At 44.5% G+C, this 21,787-nt stretch overlaps 1 protein-coding gene across 2 annotated transcripts in view; it reads right to left on the reverse strand.

The window, feature by feature from the left end:
* The window catches only part of SMG7 (SMG7 nonsense mediated mRNA decay factor), a 62,058-nt gene that overhangs the window by 2,502 nt on the left and 37,769 nt on the right, over positions 1-21,787 (reverse strand). Inside the window, exons 14-22 of one of the 2 annotated variants that reach the window (XM_083621362.1) lie at positions 20,555-20,987; positions 15,125-15,269; positions 13,882-14,285; positions 12,381-12,755; positions 9,694-9,843; positions 5,295-5,375; positions 3,243-3,399; positions 1,351-1,521; positions 1,123-1,271 (exon numbers count right to left, since the gene is read on the reverse strand). In XM_083621362.1, the coding sequence (XP_083477488.1) occupies positions 1,123-1,271; positions 1,351-1,521; positions 3,243-3,399; positions 5,295-5,375; positions 9,694-9,843; positions 12,381-12,755; positions 13,882-14,285; positions 15,125-15,269; positions 20,555-20,987 (2,065 nt within the window). The remainder of the gene's footprint in view (positions 1-1,122; positions 1,272-1,350; positions 1,522-3,242; positions 3,400-5,294; positions 5,376-9,693; positions 9,844-12,380; positions 12,756-13,881; positions 14,286-15,124; positions 15,270-20,554; positions 20,988-21,787) is intronic. The other variant, XM_083621363.1, reaches the window with a different exon arrangement.

Consider the following 21,787-nt stretch of genomic DNA (forward strand, 5'->3'; position numbering starts at 1 on the left):
GTGTAAACAGAAATAAGCACTTCAACCTTTGTTTCTGGCCACACTGGCTAAAGCTAATGGGAGTTGAAGTTCAACAACTTTGGGGTGGGATGGGGTGGGGTGGGGTGGGGTGGAGAGGTTCCTCATCCCTGCTCTACCAGGGTAAGCAGCAAAGGAGACTTTGGCAGCACCTCCGTCCAGCCTTTTGCCTTAGTCTGAGTGAGTGACTCAGTTGAATAAGTAGGAGAGGGCTCTTCCTCAATTTCCTCTTGCTGTTGCTCTCCAGGGAAGTGCCTTAAGGAGCCCACTGATGTCTCAGTTCAAATGGGAGCACATTAGTGGACAGAGCAAATGCTGTTGGCCTTTCAGCTCTTGCTAAACTCAAAACACGGCCCCTTAAGAATCAGGTATCGAGCAGGACAATAATTCTATTTCAGATGTTCAGGTTGTGAATGGAAGTGTTGTTGTAGTCAGAATGCAGCCCTTATGCCCAAGGGGGAAGCTATCAGCAGACTTGCAGGAGCACATTTTAAAATAAAACCTTGAGGAGGGGGAATCCTCAGTTCAAACTGAGCATGCTCAGTGGCCATGAAGTGTGGGCTGATGTTGAAGGAAGAGAAGAGGAATACAGCAGCTAAAATACTCAATAATGCAATAGCGCCCCACTAACTTACTATTTTAAAAAGCAGTTAAAAAGGATTAGCCATCACAAAATAATTTAAATTCTTTGTCAGAATAGCTTATCCATATAAAAATGATCAGGAAAGCAATAAAACATGTTGATACCTAAAAGAGGAGTCTAAATCTGTAATTAAGGCTTGACTACCCAAGTTTTAATCAACAACCAGTCCAGAATATAGTTCTTGTGGAAGAATGCAAGATGCCCACGGAATACCAGTCACTGGGAAATAACATTGGAGAGCGCTGTTGCCCTCTCCTTTCCTGCTTGTGGGCTTCCCATCGATATGTGGGTGGCCACTGTGGAATAAAGGGAGCTGGAACAGGTGGCTCTTCTTATGTTCTCAAGATGTTGTCAGTGGAAGGAACATTTGTATTATTTTGTAGTAAGAAGCAAAACCACCAGCTCAACCTTCCAAATGACTCTTGCAATGTTTTGTCCTGGCGCCCCAATATATAACCTACCTTCAGGCTTTCCATAAGCACAGCTGACGAATCCTCTACAGACGGGCCATGGGCTGACCAGGTACCACTGGGAGTGCTGGCTGGGTGCCAGCTACTCTCTGATGAGGAAGATGTTGCTGGGAGATAGTCCAGGCCAAATCCTCCCATTGCTGAAAGGGAGAAAGGTTAACAAGCAAGTGATCCAACAAACCACTGAAATGATACCTCATGCTAAAACCTCCTGCTCACCTGGCTTATCAGTCTTCCATCGATCTGCGACCCTCCGATCCCTGTTGTCTGGAGTCCCAATGGGCCCAAAGTTGGAAAATGGAACAGAATTGTGGTTGTGGGTTGGAGGAGAGCTTGGCAAGCTGCTTGGGTTAGAGGAATGAGGAGACTGGCTAGCTGGTGTTGAATGATCTATTAGAACAGAAGGTTAGAGAACAAAGTCAATACAATACCCCAAAAAGTACAGATTGCTGTTTTTTGAGTCTACAGACACATCTTTGAACTTTTTATATTAAATTGCAGTAGTTCCATCTGGGCCTGGTGCTTTATCCATCTTCATTCAACTTATCTCCAACTGCAGTTCCAACATTGATATGGATGCATTTAACGTTCTCAAATCCTCTTTAGAAACTTTAGGTATATTACAGTCGTTTACATAAGATTCAATTTTCTCAGGATCTTCCTTCGCACACCGATATAATGCTGTGTAAAATTTTACAAATACCTTTCTTATCTCTTTCAGACTTATCAAATGTTTCCCTTCATCAGTAATTTTATTTAGTATCTTATTTTTCCTTTCCTTTTTAAGTTGCCAAGCCAACAATTTACCTGGCTTATTTGCAGATTCAAAGTTTTTTTGTTTCATTAATTTTATTTTCATTTCAATCTCTTGCTTCACCAACATTGAGAATTTTGCTTGTAATAATTCGGTAGTCTGCAGTTTCTTTATTCTCTGGCTTTATATTTAATTCCTTCTCTTTGATAATGCAATGGTTCTAGGGGTTGCTCGTGCGTAAGCAGGTGCCTATCTCCCTGGCTGGGTGCAGATACCTGGCTGGGCTGCCAAAGTGAACCTCTTCTGTCCGGACAGCCACTCACCCGTGGCTGTCTCAATCGCTGGCAGAATCCGTGAGTGGGCTTTTCTTAAACTTCTTCCAGCAAAGACGTTCTTTGACGCCTAGTCTCCGCCTACCCTCTCTGTGCGGAAGCCTTCTGCACAGGGAGGGCGTGGGCAACGGAGGACCCCCACTCTCTCTGCTGGTCCCAGGCAAGGAGTCCTGAGACCGCCTCGCCGCTTCCCCCAGCTGCTCCCCTGGTGCTGCACTGATTCTCTTCCCCAGAAGACGGGCTGCTCCTCCCGATCCCTGGACGCCCTCTGGAATCCCTCTGGCTTTTGCGCTCCGCCTCCAGTACTGATGGCAGTTCCCTGACAGATAATTAATGTGTTCAAAATCTCGCCCCCCCCTTTTTGGTATTTGTTTGATTAAAAAACCTCTCATTACTGCCTCACTAGTATCCCATACTATATTTAAATCTGTTTCTTTGTTAAGGTTGAGGTAAAAAAACTCTTGTAGGGAGCGTTGCCCCTTATTTACAGTTTCTGTGTTGTGTAATATCATGTCATTTAACGGCGATCTAAAAGAAGAACACTTCTCACTGCTGTCCTTTGAGTCTTTGCCTGGCTTTGTTTCCTCATGGCAGCATTCTTACATACAGGATCAAGCAGACTAACAAAACTGAAATTGTAGCCATTTGGGAAATGGGCTTATAATGCTTACATGACAAAACAAGTAGCTGACATGACCAATCTTTGAGTGGGAAACTCTTTGGTCAAGGCATAATTGTTCCGCACCTTTGGAACTTTCTAGAGCTAAACCTTCCTTACAAATTGGTACTTATTGCTTGTCCTCTCAAGTAAAAAAATTGCCAATGCTAGGCCATGCAGAGTGGGGGAAATGGCACTCTGTTCTGTTCACTTCCCAGAAAATACAGCAAGTGATAAAATGGACATGGGCAGCAAGGAAAGAGGGTGGGTTGTGTGACTGCACAGAAGAAAGTCAAACCACGCTTGGGTTCTGAACTAGTTAGTGAAAAATATTAATGTATGTTATACATATATGCAAGTGTATTACCTGAACTGGCTGGAAGAGATGGAGACCATGGAGTACCTTCAAAGAGGGAGTAGAGTGAAGTCTCCTGGTGAGCCACTGATGGAGCGACCTCTGGTTTTGTGCTGGCATTGAGGTTTTTCCCATAAACCTCATTGAACATGCTGTTTGGGTATCTTTCCTGCAAGAGCAAGAGATGAAAATTAAACCTGCTCCCTAGACCTATCCAATACATTATTGCATTTGGGCAGTGAAGTAAGTTTTTCTGTCAGAATCAGGGAAGATATACCTAAGCTGGCAAGCAAATATTACAGCTCTCACAGCTCGAGAAACATGCCATTTAAAAAAGGATTTTTACTGTTATTAAAGACACAGAACTATATTTGCATTTCACTACATTTTTTTAAGGAAATCTTTTTTAAAAGAATCAAGGAATTCTGGGTGATAAGACATAGTTATCACAACTTCATGTGTCCTGAATCACACATTATAACCACACTGGAGATTATAGCACAGCACATGGATATAACACAGCCTTGTACCTTTAATCATTTTAATTATTTGGGGGTATTAGAAAAACAACAACAACACCCAAGTCCCCAATTTTTAAAAAGAGGATTCTTTTAAAAAAATAATAATACAGAAACAAAATGGTGGTGAACATGTGGTTTGTGGTTTGAAATGGCAAATGCAATGTTTACAGATGTTTTGCTTCATCTGAAATAGTTTGGGAAAATGAAATTCTCTGGCAGGTGTGATTGGCTCAAGCAATCACTCCCAATGCAGATGAGCTGGGGAATTACCTGCTCCGTAGAAACGCAATCCGAACAGTGACTCACACAGAGAAATGCAGGGAACAGGCTCCTGAGTGTGGCTGGGCGCTATCAGCATTTCAACACTGCAGTGAATCGCCAGCCAAACATCACGGTCTGATGATATACTGCGATGCTGAAAAAACAAGAAGCATTGGCCTCTGCCCACGAGACACCAGGGGAAACTGCCCCAGCTCTCCCCTCAAGAGCTGAGAGAGTTTCACGCAGGCTGGGGCAATGCAGCTTGTTTGCGCCGCTCAGCTGGGGGGGAGGGAGGGTTCCCCCCGCCCAACGCTCTTGCCCATCGGCAACCCTGCTCCCCTCAGCTGAGCAGTTTCACAGAGCCCCCCCCCCTGCCGCCGGCTTGATGGGCCAGCGCCGGGCTGGGGTGTCTCTTAACTGCTTGAATGAGGCAAGGGCAGCTGCACACTCCTCAGCCGAGCAGTTTAAAGTTGCAGAAGGATTGGCACCTCGCCAAAGGAACTCTTGACTCCCTCCAGAGGTGCTGCTAGCAGTGGCTGTTTCACCAGCGATATACCGCTGAGGGAAGCCGACATTGTGGTCTGCTCCTCATAGCAGTCCTGGGCAATATATCGATATATCGCCCAGGCCTACTCCTGAGAGCACGTAGCGCCTTTTCCTCCCTTATTTCTTAAATCTTTTCCTTGAACTATTAGCCGATGAGCCAATTGCAAATTGCAGAATAAAAAAACCAAAAAACATAACATGAACATATTAGACTGAAGTTAAAGCATCAAATTGCAATTCTTTGTATTATTATTTATTTTAATTTACTCCTTATATTTGTTATTAACTTTTTCTTGTCCAAGGAAACTTAAAGTGACTTACAACCATACATTAAAACCAAGGAAAAAATACATTTAAAAAATCAGCAATTGAAATACCACATGACTCAGGTTGTGAAGCTTTCTTCAAAATTGTATTAAAAGTTGTGAGAGATTATTACCCAGTACATGAGGTGATAAGCCTGTGTTTGCAGTGCACCACTTCCGGTTGTAGAATGGTGTGCGTGTCACACAACAGAGTTCTCCAAATGTTAGGCAATTAAAGAAGCAGCCTATCAGAAAGAAACGCCCTAACCCAGAACTGTCAGCACTAGGCAAGGATTTATATTGAAATTCTTCCCCTCCTCCAACATGAGATTCCCATCTGAAGAAGCTTAGTCCAGACTCCTACAAAAATTAACATGTGAACTGATGGCACTGTCCAAAAAGAGAGAGAAGCAATCTCTATAGTTAATTACCTGATTAAGAGAGAAGCCCGTGAGCGACAGGAAAGAAGATGACTGAGACATTAGATCTGATGGTTTCTCCAGCAGCGATTTCTTCAGAAAACCAAAGGAAAAAACATGATGCATTATTGACTGAAAACATGGGTCACATTTCTGGATAAAAACAGATGGTTCTAGCAACCATCATAAGAGTGCTCAAACAATTGTGTGAGAAAAGGAAATGCAGCGAAGACTTTTGCCCAGTTCTTTTGTTACACAACAGAGATGCTTAGAAGATACTGTGCAAAATAAATGCAGAAGAGTTATTTTGCAAGTGGGAGGCAAGGACGTATTTGCAAATTTGAGAAGGAACTCAATAAATTGACTAGAAAAATAAAAGGGAAAACACCTGGGGAACGTCATTTTAAAAATAGGGTTTGTCCCAGCACCTCAAATAACACATCATTCAGTGCTTGAAGGCACTTAGACTGTAGTTTGTTAATTAAAATGCTATACTAGTGGTGTGGGCCCTCATGCAAACGTGATTACTTACTGACTGAATTAGCCGTGTTTTCCCAATAATTCCTGAAACTGCTTTGTTCGCTAGAGCACAAAGTGCAAAATATTTTACTGGGTGCAGAATCCTTCATGAGAAATCCAGCTTTCCTTTTTTAAAAAAACCTAGCAAGTTTCTGCCCTGTTTGTCTTTAAAGGAACAACCAAAACTATGTGACAAATGCCTGCTGAAATATCACAAACCAGAGGGATGGCTGATATTTGAAATCATTGGCAGCAAATCTTCATTGCCCTTATAGTTCTTTGCTCAATGATAAATTATGCAAAAGAATTATGCAAAGCTGCCCAACTTGCATAACTCATACAAATCATAATTCAGTCTTGCCTATCAGAAATTTGGGAACTTCCAAATTTTTAATGCCCGGGGAAGATAATCAATTGTTTTCCAGCACTGAACACATTTTATCCCACCTTCTATGTTGTGTTCCAGTGCAGTATCATGTGCTGCCTTGAGCTGACATTGACTAGTGCTGGATCTGCAGCAAAGAAAGATGCTCTTCACTGATTTAATCATGCAGGTCTCTAATCACAGGTGAATGGGAACCGTGTGCCTTTGCTTACACAAATAAAGCCAGCTACGTAATTCAGGACATCAGACCTAAACTGTGATGAGCAGACGAAGGATACTCTAAAATTATCTGGTAGCAAACCAATGCAAACATTTGCTGGCATGTGTACCTTGTGATGGCTTATGTACCTTGCAACCCAGAACAGACTGAGAATTTTGCTAATGAACTAGATTTAAACATTGACTTTGACAGTCACTCTGGTCAGTTAGTAGTAGTAGTAGTAGTAGTAGTAGTAGTAGTAATAGTAATATTTTTTCTTTATACCCCGCCCTCCCCAGCCAAGACCGGGCTCAGGGCAGCTAACAACCAATAATAAAAACAAGTTGATTAAAATACAATTTAAAAAACAAGATTAAAATACAACATTAAAACATTAGGATGCAGCTTCTTCACAGGAGGAGAAAGGAAAAAGAAAGAGGGGGAGGGAATCAAATTAGCTCCAAGCCAAAGGCCAGGCGGACAACTTTGTCTTACAGGCCCTGCGGAAAGAAATCAGATCCCGCAGGGCCCTGGTCTCATGAGACAGAGCGTTCCACCAGGCTGGAGCCAGTGTTGAAAAGGCTCTGGCTCTGGTTGAGGCTAATCTAATTTCCTTAGGGCCCGGGACCATCAGGGTGTTGCTATTTATGGACCTTGAGGCTCTCCGTGGGGCAGACCGGGAGAAGCGGTCCCGTAGGTACGAGGGTCCTAGGCCGTGAAGGGCCTGAAAGGTCAAAAGCAGCACCTTAAATCTGACCCTGTACTCCACTGGGAGCCAGTGCAGTTTGAAAAGCACTGGGTGAATATGCTCCCATGGCAGAGACCCCGTGAGGAGCCTTGCTGCAGCATTCTGGAGTTTCTGCAGCACCCGCTGGAGTTTCTGGGACAGCTTCAGGGGCAGCCCCGCGTAGAGCGAATTACAGTAGTCAAGAGTTAGGCACTCTTTCTACACCTCGTAGGCAAAAATCACCTTGGCTTGTGGAGGGTTCAGCTCAGGTCATTGAAGGAACTGGGAAGGTAGCTGAAGTAATACCAAAACTAAATGAATGCTACATGGAGAACTATTCACTAAGTTGAACAATTCAATATTACTCATCCAAGCCGGTACCTTACTGGTGTAATGTACCAGTACCTGAAGCTTCAGAAGACACCACTATACCTTAACACTAAAGACAGAGTAGGAATGTGTGGGGTTATGTGGCAGAATCTCTATAGGCAGTATATTTTGTGTAGGTAGAAATAAAGGATCAAGTATATCATCCAAACAGAGATGACTTCCCTTTTATAACTTCAGTTAAACAAATGTCCTGGACTAATACATTTGGTGCTTATGAATGTTAGAAACCTGTTTTTAGTACAAATCAAGCATTTTATACATGGGCCACCTCACCTTCCCAGAAATCAAAAGCCTTGAGCCACACTTGAAATACAGTTTATTCACCCACAGTATCCCCACTCAAATGTTCAGGTTCTTTGTAGCCCTCATTGTGCTAATCCACACAACCACCTTGTGTGGAAGGATAATTGTTAACCCCATTTTAGAGGGTAGGAACCAATGCTGAAAGACAACGACCTGCTCAACTGATGAATGCCAATTAAATGTAACGTTCCCTCACACCCCTTCAAGCACTCAAGAGTAATTCCTTGTTGGTGATGTTTTGTGTGGCAGAAATAATGCTGACAACATCTCTGTGCTGGCCCAAACATGGGCAGCATTGCACACTGGTACCACATCCCCAAGTGCTGGCTGCTGTGGAAAAGACTGGCTCAGGCCACTCCATGAAGATGAGGAGCATGGCTTGGGACTTATTTTGGCATAGGAGCTGTAATGTTTCAACTGGCCTACAGTTCATGGCCACAGATATTTGGTCAATGTCTTCAAGAATCCTCTGGGCTACAATGGCCAAAATTCCCATTTGGCACCTTGGAGAAGCATTTCAACAGACCAATTAACAGGAAAAGAGAAATTTCATCAAGTGCCTATCCTCCTAGTTACAGAGAACAGAGTGGATACTTCCCAGATGTGATCAAAATGGTCTTATTCCCTTGGTTTCCATAATGCATGGGTGAGAAACCTGAGGACCTCCAGATTTTGTTGGACTACAATCAGGCCCAGTCAACTGACTATGATGGTTGGGCCTGAGGGGAGCTGTAGTTCAACAACATCAAAAGAGCCACAGCCTGCTCATCCCCACCATAACACAAGCAACCCTACCTTTGTATTATGTTTGTGCCCGCGGCTTTTTTATATATATAAAAAACAAGCTTTAGAATTTCACCCAAGGTAAAAAAAGATAAAAGCCCCTAAAACCCATGATCTTTTTCCTCAGAAGGATACTATATTGAACATGTTACTATCTTATTATACATTCAAAAATACATTCAACTCCTCCTGTCAGACAAGTGTGTGAATACCATATGGTACATTAATATTTATATTTTGACACTTGACAACAAGGCATCTAGAGGTTAGGCTACACGGATACTTGATCTTATGCTTATATAGGCAGAGGTAACTTGCACAGACCTAGACACCATCAATGGGCTCAATGAATGTGTGGGCCTCATAAGTTAATTGCTGAAGTTGCCTGGTGATCCTTCAAACAAGGGATTAATGGTCCACATGCAACCTGTGGCATATATTTTTGCACAGGTGTGCAGGGTAATGTATTCCAGTATCAAAACCCACCAAGCACCTGCAAAACTGAAAATTTGTTTCTCAGTTTCAGTCTCCAACCTCCCATATAGATACAAGCTTATTCATTCGTATTATAAAAGAGAAATGATACAGTTTTGTACGAGACAGTAACTCAACCTGGAATTTCTCAGGAAGGCAAGAGATCAGGATTTGGGTCATCTAGAGTTACCGCTTTTTGATTCTGAGACTGTACCTGCTTAAGAGCTCTGGAACAGGAGCTGAGTCAACTGGAACAGCTTCTCCTGCTCCCTCACGGTGCAGTAGGCCTAGAAAGTCAAGGCAATTCCAAACAAGAAGTACCACAAGGGAGAAGTTTATTAACAGCCCCTCTCTCTTCCAGAGCTTTTAAGGTCTCAGTTGCTGGGTAAGAAAATAGCAATCCTAGGATTGATAAAAGTATTACAGCTATGTTAAAGCTACTTCCTCTTAGCTGATATCTATGATCCTGAGCATATGAGCTCTGCTTATTTAAATTTCCCCTTAACAACTATTTCAGGAAGGGACATGGATTTCATGTGTCTTACTGACCTTTCAGGGAAACGGAATATAAATAAAAAAAAGATATGCCAAAATTAGAATGAGAAGCAGCAGAATTAAGTCAAATACATACAAAGAGGCTTCGTCCAGGAAGAGAGGCGAGAGGACCCAGCAGAGCTGGGTAAAGATCAGGAGGATTAGAGAAAATCAGCTCTTCCTCCTCCTCCAAGGCAGCCAGACTCTTTAACAGGTCCGGAGGAAGCAGAGGGGAGCTCTTGGGGTCCTAGTGACAGAAAGGAGCACAGTGAGACGCAGCAAGGAAAGAAGCGGAAGCAAGACTAGCAGCAGGTAGGAATAGAAGGGGCCCAGCAGTAACGCAAAGCAGAGAAAGGGAATGCAAGGAAAGGTATGCCAGCATGCAAAAGCAGCTTAAAGAGAGAACAGAGCAGGGGCACAAGAAAACCAAGGGGAGAAAGAGAAAAATTGAGTCAAACAAGTCTGTGTGTGTTTGTTTTAGGAGCAGCTCTGCTACCCACTAAGTTTGAATCTGCATACAGCAAAAATTACTGGGATCTTCTTTGGGAGAATGTGATCTCCACTACTGCAGCAATAAATATGTGGAGAATTAATGCATTTTGTTCTTCAATGTTCCAATATCTTAGTAGCTTCATTAACTGTAGTTAGAACCAAAATGTGTCTGTATGCAGTTCCTGATCATGTGCTCATGATCAGAGCCGGATGAACTACAAGCAGGTTTCATCATCTACACCATGGAATCTGGGCTTTAAAAATTATTACACAAGCAAGTTTCAAGAATTTGTTGGAAGTTGTGCAGAATGACAGCATGTTCAGGGATCAGGTGTTTTGCTCCTTTTTGTGGATAACTACTACTTCTATCTTGGCCTGTCTACATCAGTACCATTTTCTCCATGAATCACCCATTGCTCAACATTGCTCCTTGCCAAATGCCTCAAATGTGGCATGAGGTCCACACTGAAGGATAGTGAGACTAACCTAAAATTACAGAATTAGATACCCAGGCATAAACAATGCTATTGTTTGGGCCACCTTCTTGAAGACAGCCACGGGGCTCTGTGATGGCCTTGTAAAGTATCCCCAGTGAGCTCTCATAGAGTTCTGTTTTATTCTTTGAAATCTGGGCTTCCTGCCTCTGCGTCTTTGCACATACAACCTGAACTCCAGGTTCGTTCTATAGGATGAAATTATAGGCAAAGATTAGCTATAATGGCATTTGCTTAGCTGAAGGCACAATCAGGGCAACAAATATCAAAAGATGACACAAAAAGGAGGCTCTTTGTCTTCTAACCTCTGGTAGCATTGTAGCACACCACACCAGGGCTTTCTTACAGCCAGCATCTATCAGGATTAAGTTATCAGTGTACTCAGAGATGCAATTGGTCTGCTCAAACAGAACATTGTCTCAATAGATCTGTGGTGGACCACTGCTGCTAAAGACGATTTTGTTTAAAAAAAGAGGGAGGGGGTTTGTGCATTGATCATTCCATGAATGTGAGAAACAATGTCAAAGCAAGAGCAATAGCTGCTGCTTGCTTCAGAGTTGCCAAAGATTAAGTCAAGGCCATTTCTAAAAGCAAATAGGGTATTTATACTGTCATTTGGTTTCTGGTCTGCAGAGAAGCCTGCATATAGGGGTGCAGACAACTGGCAAGCAAAGTGTGAATTCCTCTATCCAACACTTTTTAATACAGGTCTTGTTTGGAAAGGACCAAGTGCCCTATCAACATATGCCAAGTGGTGGGCCTGTTCCACCTTTTCACAAGTTTCAGCTTTCTGGCAGCATCTACTTTGCCACCTTAAGTGACGCTTGTGTTTCTTCTTCCATCTCCTTCCTCCCAGACTGTGCCAAAAGCCAGCACTGCCAGAGGGAATTACTATATTTGCTTTTCTCTACTTATACTTGAGTGATATCTAACAATTCAAATCATGCAGGTTCTCTGTGATAAAATTTGAAAAGCCTCAACAAATTGTGTTGGTTTGTAAAGTTCTGGCAGAAATCCATCCTCAAACCGGACTTTACAGCTTTCCCAAGTTAATATTCAAGTGCATATCCCTTGCCAAGATGACTTCCCCGGGGTTCCATCCTAGTGGCAGACAAACATGGAGTGGGTGTGTGGGAGATTATGAGCTTTACATGGGTTATTTGATATTAGTTTCAGCAGCATCTTAAAAAAAATGTACTGTGGTTCTTATTTTGTACCTCACAATATAAAAACATGTGTACATTATATGCCCTTGATCTTGACGGTTGGGAAGAGGATGATTGAAGCTGCACTCTTGTTGGGGGAGGAAGGAGCCATTGCAGTCACTACCAGCTGTCTACTGCCTAGATAGGGCAGGGGGTTTCTTGCTTGCGGCTCCTGCCCCACGCACCATCCCTCGCTGTGTGTGTGTGTGTGTGTGTGTGTGTGTGTACATGTGTAGATAGCTTGAAAAGTTTAGTAGGTTGTTTTGGTTTGTCAGTGTTATCTTAAAAATGATGCTAAACCAAGTTAGTTGATTTTTTTAAAAAGTGCTTTTGGAATGCATTTAGGTTTTTTTAAAACGCACGCGCACACTCCCCCCCCCCATAGAATCAACAACCTAGAGATTAATCTGTTTTTACTCATTGGTAATCCTGTGAATCACCACAAACTGCTGCATTGAAAGCAACTTCCTCTGAAGTTACAGTGTTTCTTGCCTTTGAGTGATAGGAAGAGCTAAACCCACTTGGAGACATCTATCACTCAAAGGAGAACCACTTTCCTTTTCCTGAAGATCATCAATTAATCACACATTTACCTCAAAACCCATCCTAGGCACTGGATCCTGCTCTGGGCGGAAGACTCCTGGCTGACGTTTCCCTCTGCGGTCCATGTTAGCTTGCTGCTGCGCCATCATGATGCGGTTATCAGCCATGCCATAGGAGTCCCAGTAAAATTCTGGCCCCTTAACCTCTGAGGGATTCTGGTTATATGGCTCCATGGGGAAAGGCTTCATCTTCTTCTCCAGAGGCTGCTGCTGTTGCAGGAGGGGAGGCTGCATGGACTGTTCAAACAGTTTTAGGGGGTCTTGGCCCTGAAGATAGTAGGGCTGCTTCACAGGCATGATCTTCCCCAACGGGCCTTGGACCTGAGGAGGATTCCAGAGCTGCTTGGAGGAGTCTGCCTGGGAATACTGAAGTACAAGCGCCTCTGTGTTCAGCACAATTCATTATGCAAAACTGGAGAGCATCTGACTAATTTAGGTTTCTAGCTACCAAGAGACCAACTGTGGCAAGCTGCATATTCTCTTTCTGCCAAAAACAGCCTGCAATTTTGTTTCTCTGCTTTGGAGTTGATTAGCTGATTGAACCCCTTGACTTGATGAAGTAGATTCCGCAAGCAACATTGCACAGAAAAATACTATTGGTTCCTCACTGTCCAAAAAGGCCTGCTACACTCTCTAATCTGCACCACCTGATCTGAGAGCACAACATGCCACCACCTGATCATGTGCAATGTACTTGAGCAAGGCTGCACATTCTGTGCCACTGAGCTGCAAAGCTTATGGCTTTCATTTTGAGACCTCGTGTTCCAGAGAAAATCCAAGGAAATGTTTCAGAACCCACACAACAGGTGAACCTTCCAACATGAGGCTTCACCTGTTATTAAAGGGAAAGGATTTCATGCAGGCACTTGGCCATGTGAAAGTTCCGCGGTTTGAAGGGCTGTACCTACCAAAATTCCCTCCCTGATGAAAGGGGCATAATACTAGATAAATAATATAAGTAAGTAAATACTTTTAATTAATAATTCTAATGATATAACAATAATCATATATGATAAAAACAACAGTACAGTGCTTTCAAGTGTTCACATGTGATCTACAGTTGCAAACCTTATAGAAACTCTGTAAGGTTATTAAAGCTATAGGAACCCTAATATTCAAAAGGCTAGCCACCCCAAATTTAAAAGGAGCTTCAGGGAAAGCTTCGGTCAAACTTAAAAGGATTAAAAGCTGTTATTCTCTCAGGCACTTTTGGGCAGAGGGGGGGGAGCCTTCAAAGTAGTAACAGTAAGTCCACAGGCTCCTGCACTGCTCCCCTGTCCCCACAATGCAATTAGGCTCCTACTTTATTTGTACTCTCTCCCCATCTACTTGCCCATTCCTTCTCTCCATCCTTGCTTGCACCTTTCCATCAGAGCTACTCTTAACTGAGCAAAGAACCTGCACTTCCCTGACCAAAAACCAGATTTGCACCTACAGATGCACTCTAGCCCAGATTGGGTCCCTCTGGCACTTTCTTCTCCTTAAAGCTCACCTGCTGGAATCCGGAGTGGTGTGGAGGACTCTTCCCTAAGGCCTGAACAGCTTTTGTAGGGGACTGTTGCTGCTGCTGCTGCTGCTGCTGCTGCTGCTGGGCCAGAGCCTGGACCTGCAACTGGCTTGCAGACTGTGCTGTTGCCTGAGCTGGTAAGGATGCAAGGGACTGTTGAGAAGGGGATGGTGCCTGAGGTCCCTGGTTCATTGGGCCTGGTCCAGAGGGCCGCTGCTGGCTGTAAGGAATGTGGGATTGTTTCCCAGCTTGCACCTGGTTTCCTGCAGGTGAATGAGCTGCAGACTGAAGAAAGGTTCCTGGGACAGAAACGCCACCTGGGAAAGTATATCCTGAGCCCATAGGGAAAGCCACAGGAGGGGGGATAACATAGGTGGGAGGTGGGAAGCCTGGGAAAAAGAAAAGAAAGAAAGACAGACATTTTTTAAAAAAGGAAACTACTTTTTCACGCATGGAATGCTATGGGAGCTCTTCAAATGCTACTTCCTGTCTCCTCTTCCAGGACTGTCCCCTGTGAATGGGCCTCTGGCTCCTCCCTGGCCCCACCCTTTCCAGATTTAAGGAGACCCACATTCAAAATCAGCATCTGATTCAGCCATTTATTAAGCCATTCATCTCTGCAGTAAGAGAAGTGGGAGGGGGGGCATGTATACAAGCAAGCCTTCAGCTCCAGTTCCAACCCCTTTTGGGGAAGGATTCCAGGATGGAGTGGGGTGCCACATCCTCTCAGACCCACAGTGATGGCTTTCATCTTCGCAGCTGTATACTACACACAGAGCAAACACTTTGTCACATTATGGGCTGCCTGTTCTGCACATTACTTTTTCAAACACCAAGATTAATATCTGTGACAAAAAGGTAAGCTTTTCGTGACAGCAGAATTGTCTTTTCCACCATAGGTATGCACACTGAGAAAATTATGTGTGAGGTGGCTTTCCACTCTGTGCACCTGTGGCAGAAAACAGACATGTGCTATTATCTAGACATTGCAGAGAGATCATTACTATGCACCTGGGTATAGATCATGCAATATAGTACGGTGCTAGGCATCTATCATGCCCACACCCACTTGTGTTCCAGTTAAAGGAAGTCAGAGCATTTTTACAAAGAAACCTTTTCTGTTTTATTTTCCTACATAGAAAAAGATAGGTGGAAGGCATCAGCACACAACACCATGAGTTTTAAACAAGGATAGATATGATTTTAATACAGAGCACATGGCTTTTACCTGGCCGGCTAGGAAGAGGAGGGAAAGCTCCTGGGTGATGGATGGGTATGAACTGGGAGTTGCTGGCCTGGTTGGGAGACTGAGTGACTGGCGTTTTCCTAGCTTCAGACACGGGAGTCTTCCTCAACTCAGTCTGGGATTTTACCTAGGAAGGCAAGCCATTTAAGCATTAATATTACCTGTCCACACCTTCTTACGGTAAAACTAAAGCATGATTACAAGGCATTGATTCTTTCCAAGTAATTCTAGTTCCCCCTTTGCTATACAGAAGGGACCCAAAATTGCTGGGTTTCCCTGATAGTCAAGCCAAAATTTGTGGCCACCTTCAAAACTCAGTATGAGGTCCAGGCCAATCCCCCTCCCCTCTCCCGCTTAGAGCTAGGGTTGCAAGGCAATGCTGGGAATCCAGCCCTGGCCCTTCTCTCCACAGTGGAGATGCAGAGGACTAGGACCTTCCTTCAGATCTGCACCCCCAAGGCACTAGGAGGGCCTCAGAAGGGGAACATGATAGGGGAAGGGTTTGTCCCAGTAGTTTTGCTCACGGCTACAGAGCATGTGAAACTAGAAGGACAAAACTCACCTCCACTCCCTACTGACAGATAGTCTGGGTTCCATGAATGTAAACTCCAGCCTATTTGTCTGAGAAACAGGAGATAAGCTCAGCTTTCAAAAGATAGCTAAAACACCTTTACTTTCCTGCTCTGGCACAAACTGACCTGTGTGTCGTGTGCATTTTACATATAAATCTATTATGCAAGGGTTTTTAAAAGATCACTTTAGATTGCAACCCTACACTCACTTACTTGGGAGTAAGCTCCACTGAACACAATAGGGACATTTCTCATTGAAATACATTTTTATTACAGAATTAGTGCTAACTGTTTCTGTACACCGAAAACAAATGACAAGGAGTATTTTGTAGCAGTTTCAGCATGCTAGAGGCCATATAAAATAATATACCACCACTGAATGTGCATGAAGAGGAGTATTAAAATGCAAAGGTAGTGTGAGCCAACAATTAACAAGATTTTTTTAAGAAAAGGTTTTTCAGCATTCATCCAACCACTGGATTTTTTTTCCTTTTTTACTCTACTTCCAATGAAGTGTAACAAATCTCTAACTAGAAACATCATGTCTCTGCAAGGAATGTAAGCTTCTATCAGGCTTGGCTTAGGTATCCCCAACCTTTTCAGACCTAGGACTCACTTTTGACTCAAAGATGCATTTGGGGACCCATTTCCTTTTTTACCATATATTTGCATGATAGTAGAGTCTCTGTTGTGAACCACCTTGGATCAGGCCACAATCCACTAGTGGGTCTCAACTCACCAGTTGAAGAACGGTTGTTTATACAATACTGTGGGTGTAGAAGTGCTGACCTTAAGGGGGGAATTGCACTCATCTGCCACATCTGCTAGGCATGTCAGATGTTTACATGCTAGGTACAATTTTTTGTACATTATGCATGTTGGGATTTTATGCCTGCAAGCTCCATATAAATGTTACAGTAGGGACACGGGTGGTGCTGTGGTCTAAACCACAGAGCCTCTTGAGCTTGCAGGTCACAATTTGAGTCCGCGCGATGGGGTGAGCTCCTGTTGCTTTGGCCCAGCTCCTGCCAACCTAGCAGTTTGAAAACATACCAATGCGAGTAGATACATAGGTACCACTGCAGTGGTAAGATAAATGGCATTTCTGTGTGCTTTGGCACGTGTCACGGTGTTCCATGTGCCACAGTGGTTTAATCATGCTTGCCACATGACCCCTCAGCCTGAAAGCGGAGATGAGCACTGCATCCTATAGTCAAATTCGACTGGACTTAACCATCCAGGGGTCCTTTACCTATAAATGTTACATCTAATATGGGCTTTCTCAAACTTGGGTCCCCAGATGTTGTTGGACTACAACTCCCATCATACCTAGGCTAGCAGGTCCAGTGGTAAAGGATGATGGATGTTGTAGTTCTCATCATCTGGGGACTCAAGTTTGAGAAAGGCTGATCTAAGACAAGGAAGCCTGGCGGGCCCACCCGCAGGACAGGTGGGTTCTGGGGTTGAGCATGATCCTGCTTCTGCACTGAACACAGCCTCTACAGTACAAATGGCACGGGCCATAGAATGAAGTTAGTGTCTGATCCTCACTGCCTTGTATTAATACAAACTCCATTTCTTTCACCATCAGCTGCAGGCTCAAAAGTGACAGATCTGTTATATTGAGACTGAGGGAAAGTCCTTAATGTTACTTTTTTATAAGCTACTTAGCCAATAAATAGCAGAATCAAGTGGCTGAACAGGAGAATTTGAAGATTAACAAGGAATCATCAGGGTTCTTAGCTAGAGATTAAATAAAATACTCAGATACCAAAGGATTGCTAAATGGTTTAAGATTAATGCTAAGCTTACATGTCCTGTACCTTGCTAAGAATATTATTTCCTTGAGGACATAGGTATGTTGCAGTGTTCCTTTTATGCCTGCATAAAAAGGTGATTGAGCGAGTGGTTGCCGAACAACTCCAGGCACGCCTGGAAGAAGCGGACCATTTGGATCCCTTCCAGTCGGGATTCAGGCCTCATCATGGGACTGAAACTGCCTTGGTCGCACTGGTTGATGATCTCCGGCGGGCTAGGGACAAAGGTGAGAGCTGTTTCCTAGTTCTGCTGGATCTCTCAGCGGCGTTTGATACCATCGACCATAACATCCTTCTGGACCGTCTTCAGGGGCTGGGAGCTGGAGGCACTGTCATACAGTGGTTCCGCTCCTTCCTCCTGGGCCGTGTTCAGAAAGTGGTGGTGGGGGATGAGTGTTCAGACCCCTGGGCTCTCACTTGTGGGGTGCCTCAGGGTTCTGTCCTCTCCCCCATGCTTTTCAACATTTACATGCAGCTGCTGGGAGAGATCATCAGGAGGTTTGGGCTGGGTGTTCATCAGTATGTGGATGATACCCAGCTCTACCTCTCTTTTAAATCAGAACCAGTGAGGGCGGTGAAGGTCCTGTGTGAGTGTCTGGAAGCGGTTGGAGGATGGATGGCGGCTAACAGATTGAGGTTGAATCCTGACAAGACAGAAGTACTGTTTTTGGGGGACAGGAGGCGGGCAGGTGTGGAGGATTCCCTGGTCCTGAATGGGGTAACTGTGCCCCTGAAGGACCAGGTGCGCAGCCTGGGAGTCATTTTGGACTCACAGCTGTCCATGGAGGCACAGGTCAAATCTGTGTCCAGGGCAGCTGTTTACCAGCTCCATCTGGTACGTAGGCTGAGACCCTATCTGCCTGCGGACTGTCTCGCCAGAGTGGTGCATGCTCTGGTTATCTCCCGCTTGGACTACTGCAATGCACTCTACGTGGGGCTACCTTTGAAGGTGACTCGGAAACTACAACTAATCCAGAATGCGGCAGCTAGACTGGTGACTGGGGGCGGCCGCCGAGACCATATAACACCGGTCTTGAAAGACCTACATTGGCTCCCAGTACGTTTCCGAGCACAATTCAGTGTTGGTGCTGACCTTTAAAGCCCTAAACGGCCTCGGTCCAGTATACCTGAAGGAGCGTCTCCACCCCCATCATTCTGCCCAGACGCTGAGGTCCAGCGCCGAGGGCCTTCTGGCGGTTCCCTCATTGCGAGAAGCAAAGCTACAGGGAACCAGGCAGAGGGCCTTCTCGGTAGTGGCGCCCGCCCTGTGGAACGCCCTTCCAGCAGATGTCAAAGCGATAAACAACTACCTGACATTCAGAAGACATCTTAAGGCAGCCCTGTTCAGGGACGTTTTTAACGTGTGATATTTTACTGTATTTTTGGTTTTTATGGAAGCCGCCCAGAGTGGCTGGGGAGGCCCAGCCAGATGGGCGGGGTATAAATAATAAATTATTATTATTATTATTATTATTATTATTATTATTATTATTATTTATGGCAATACTTTGATTGTGGTCCTTTCACCTCTTGCCTCAAATGTTGGCCTATGACTCAGCCCTTTCAAGTGGTGCTACTCCCTGTGCACCCAAAAAAAAAGGGAGGTACTGACCCACCTGAGTTTCCCTTCTTCTTGTAAAAATGTTTGAAGGAGCAGGTGAGTCAGTACCACTTTTTCTGGGTGCAAGGAAAAAAATCACTCGAAAAGGACCACAGGCCAGCATTTGAGACAAGAGATGAAAGGAAAAAACTCCTCAAAATACATTTAAGAGGTTCTAGTTTCAGCCTGACAAGTAATTCCCCAAATTTACTAGCCCACAGTATTTTTTATTCACCTGTTAATCATTCTTTTATTTCACAAATTTATTGTACACAATAAGGAAAGAAAAAAGAGGAATTGTCTTCCAGTTGATGAAGTCTTCACGTGAGCAGGCAAGAGACCATTTACAAGCCGCCTTATTTCCTATATGCTTTCCTTTGAATAATCAAGTCATTAAAAAAAAACCAGGGAGAATGAGACTAGACAAGTTTCTACCTCTTGTCCTTCTCTAGGACACTGAAAGAACTGTCTTAAACTAACCCTATTTAAATATGGAAGTTAAAACACTTCCTCAATTGTCAGAAAAGTGATGAAAAGATACAAACAAATATAACTGGTGCCGAAGCAATTTACTGTTGAAAAGGTCAAAAATATTTTTGGAAACTAAGAGGGCAGTTGAAGACTAACTCTTCAATAGCTACAGCTAGAGCAATAGCTACAGTTTCAGCATTAACAAAGCATCATAGAGGACTAAAACTGAAAACTGATTAAAGCTATTCTTTTGTTGGTGTGGGAAGGAGAAGAATATACCAAAGAACAAATACCAAAAGAATTCATGTCTATCAGCCTTATCAGTCAATGAATGCCAAAGAACATCAACAGTGATGCTGAATGATGAAAGAAGTTGGCAAAGAAGTAAGAATAAAATAAAATCCCACTGTAATATAGTACAATTCACAAATTACCCTCCTAATGAGGGACCACACTTGCAGAAGCCTCTTTATGCCTGTAGTGTCTACTGCCAGTACAGACAGTCAACGTAGAAGAGACTCATTCTAATTCTATCCCCAGCTTCTGTTAAGGAAAGAGCTGCAGTGCACTTACTAGCTCCCCCTCCCAAATGAAACAAGAGCAGCCAACTTCAGAAAGAACCAAGGCAGCTATTTCCTTTGGTCCCTTCTGTCAGTATGTGAGGTGGTGTTTTAAGGGTAAGTGGGCAGCAATTATTTCCCTGGCAGAAGTGAAGAGCAAGGTGAAGGGTGAGGGGGGTCTGGTTGTCTGAAATTGTGGTAACCAAATGATGGCTCAGGGACCCTTCCTTCCATCCTCACTGAGAGTGTAACATGTGAATCACCTTGTTTAATCTCCAAATAAAGGGCATCGATCTTGCTATAGCATGATATAGCACAGATTTGCAAGACCAACTAATTCAAATGACCACATGACAAATTTCACTGGGATGATACCATGCAAAAAGTCTCACCTGCACGGCTACATTCTGCTTCCCTGCTTCCTGCATCTTTTCCATGCCACATTTCTTGATCTCATTCTTCCTCTTGTTGTTGTTGTCCTTCTTCCCATCATTTTTATTGGCTGTTATTCCTTTACTATAATCCCTTCTTTCCCTACCCACTTCCTTAGTCAGATAGCTTCGGCCTTGCTCCCTGTTTACCTCTCGAGGTTTAATGTTCTCTTTGAATGTCACCATTGGCTTATCTCCTGCATCACAGCTGCTGCTCAGGTTTCGACCTGTTGACAGCACTGACTTAAGTCCTGGGCTCCCATCTGCAAACTGTGGCTCTGCTGCTTCCTGCAGAATGTGACTCTGTTTCAATTCACTATAGTCATCAAGCAGCAATTCTGGGATCTCTGTCAAAAACAGAAGTTTCCCAATCTCATTTTCACATTGAATCAGCCTTTAACAGAAAGACAAAAGGAATCGACACATTAGTGATTAAATCTTCAGGTACAAGCTAACCATCTCATGCACAAAATTAAATAGAAATTACCATATTTTTCGCCCTATAGGACGCACCAGCCCATAGGACGCACCTAATTTTTTTGGGGGGGGGGGAGGAAATAAAGGGGAAAAATTATTTCCCCCCCCAAGGCACGGGGCTGGGGCGGGGGAAGTCCGAGCTTCCCCCACCCCAGCCCCCAGAACAGGCAGCTCTCTGCAAGCTGTTGGAGGCCAGCGCGAAGTTGCACCGGGCTCCCACAGCTTGCGGAGAACTGCGCGAAGCCCGCTCTGGAGCTTGCGGGGCTGGGGGAAGCCCGAGCTTCCCCCTCCCCCAGAACGGGTCCCAGAGCGATCCCGAAGCTGCGTGCAGCTTCGCTATCGCTCTGGGAGCTTGCGGGGCTGGGGGAAGCCCGCCCCCAGCCTCCAAACCACGTCGGGAGACAGCGGGATGGCGCGCTGCGCCTCCCCGCTATCCCCCGAGCTTGCGGGGCTGGTGGCGGGGAGAAGCCGCCAGCCTCCAAACCAGGTCGGGGGACAGCGGAATGGCAGCGTTCCGCCTCCCCGTTGTCCCCCGAGCTTGTGGGGCTGGCGGTGGGGCTCTCCAGGCTTCAGCGAAAGCCTGCATTCACCCCATAGGACGCACACACATTTCCCCTTCATTTTTGGAGGGGATAAAGTGCATCCTATAGGGCGAAAAATACGGTAAATAGAAAGCAAGCACACAAGCTTTCTGATGTCAGACACCGTTTCTGTGAA

The sequence above is a fragment of the Podarcis filfolensis genome, assembly GCF_964270895.1.
Source record: "Podarcis filfolensis genome assembly, chromosome: 6".
Classification (NCBI taxonomy): domain Eukaryota; kingdom Metazoa; phylum Chordata; class Lepidosauria; order Squamata; family Lacertidae; genus Podarcis; species Podarcis filfolensis.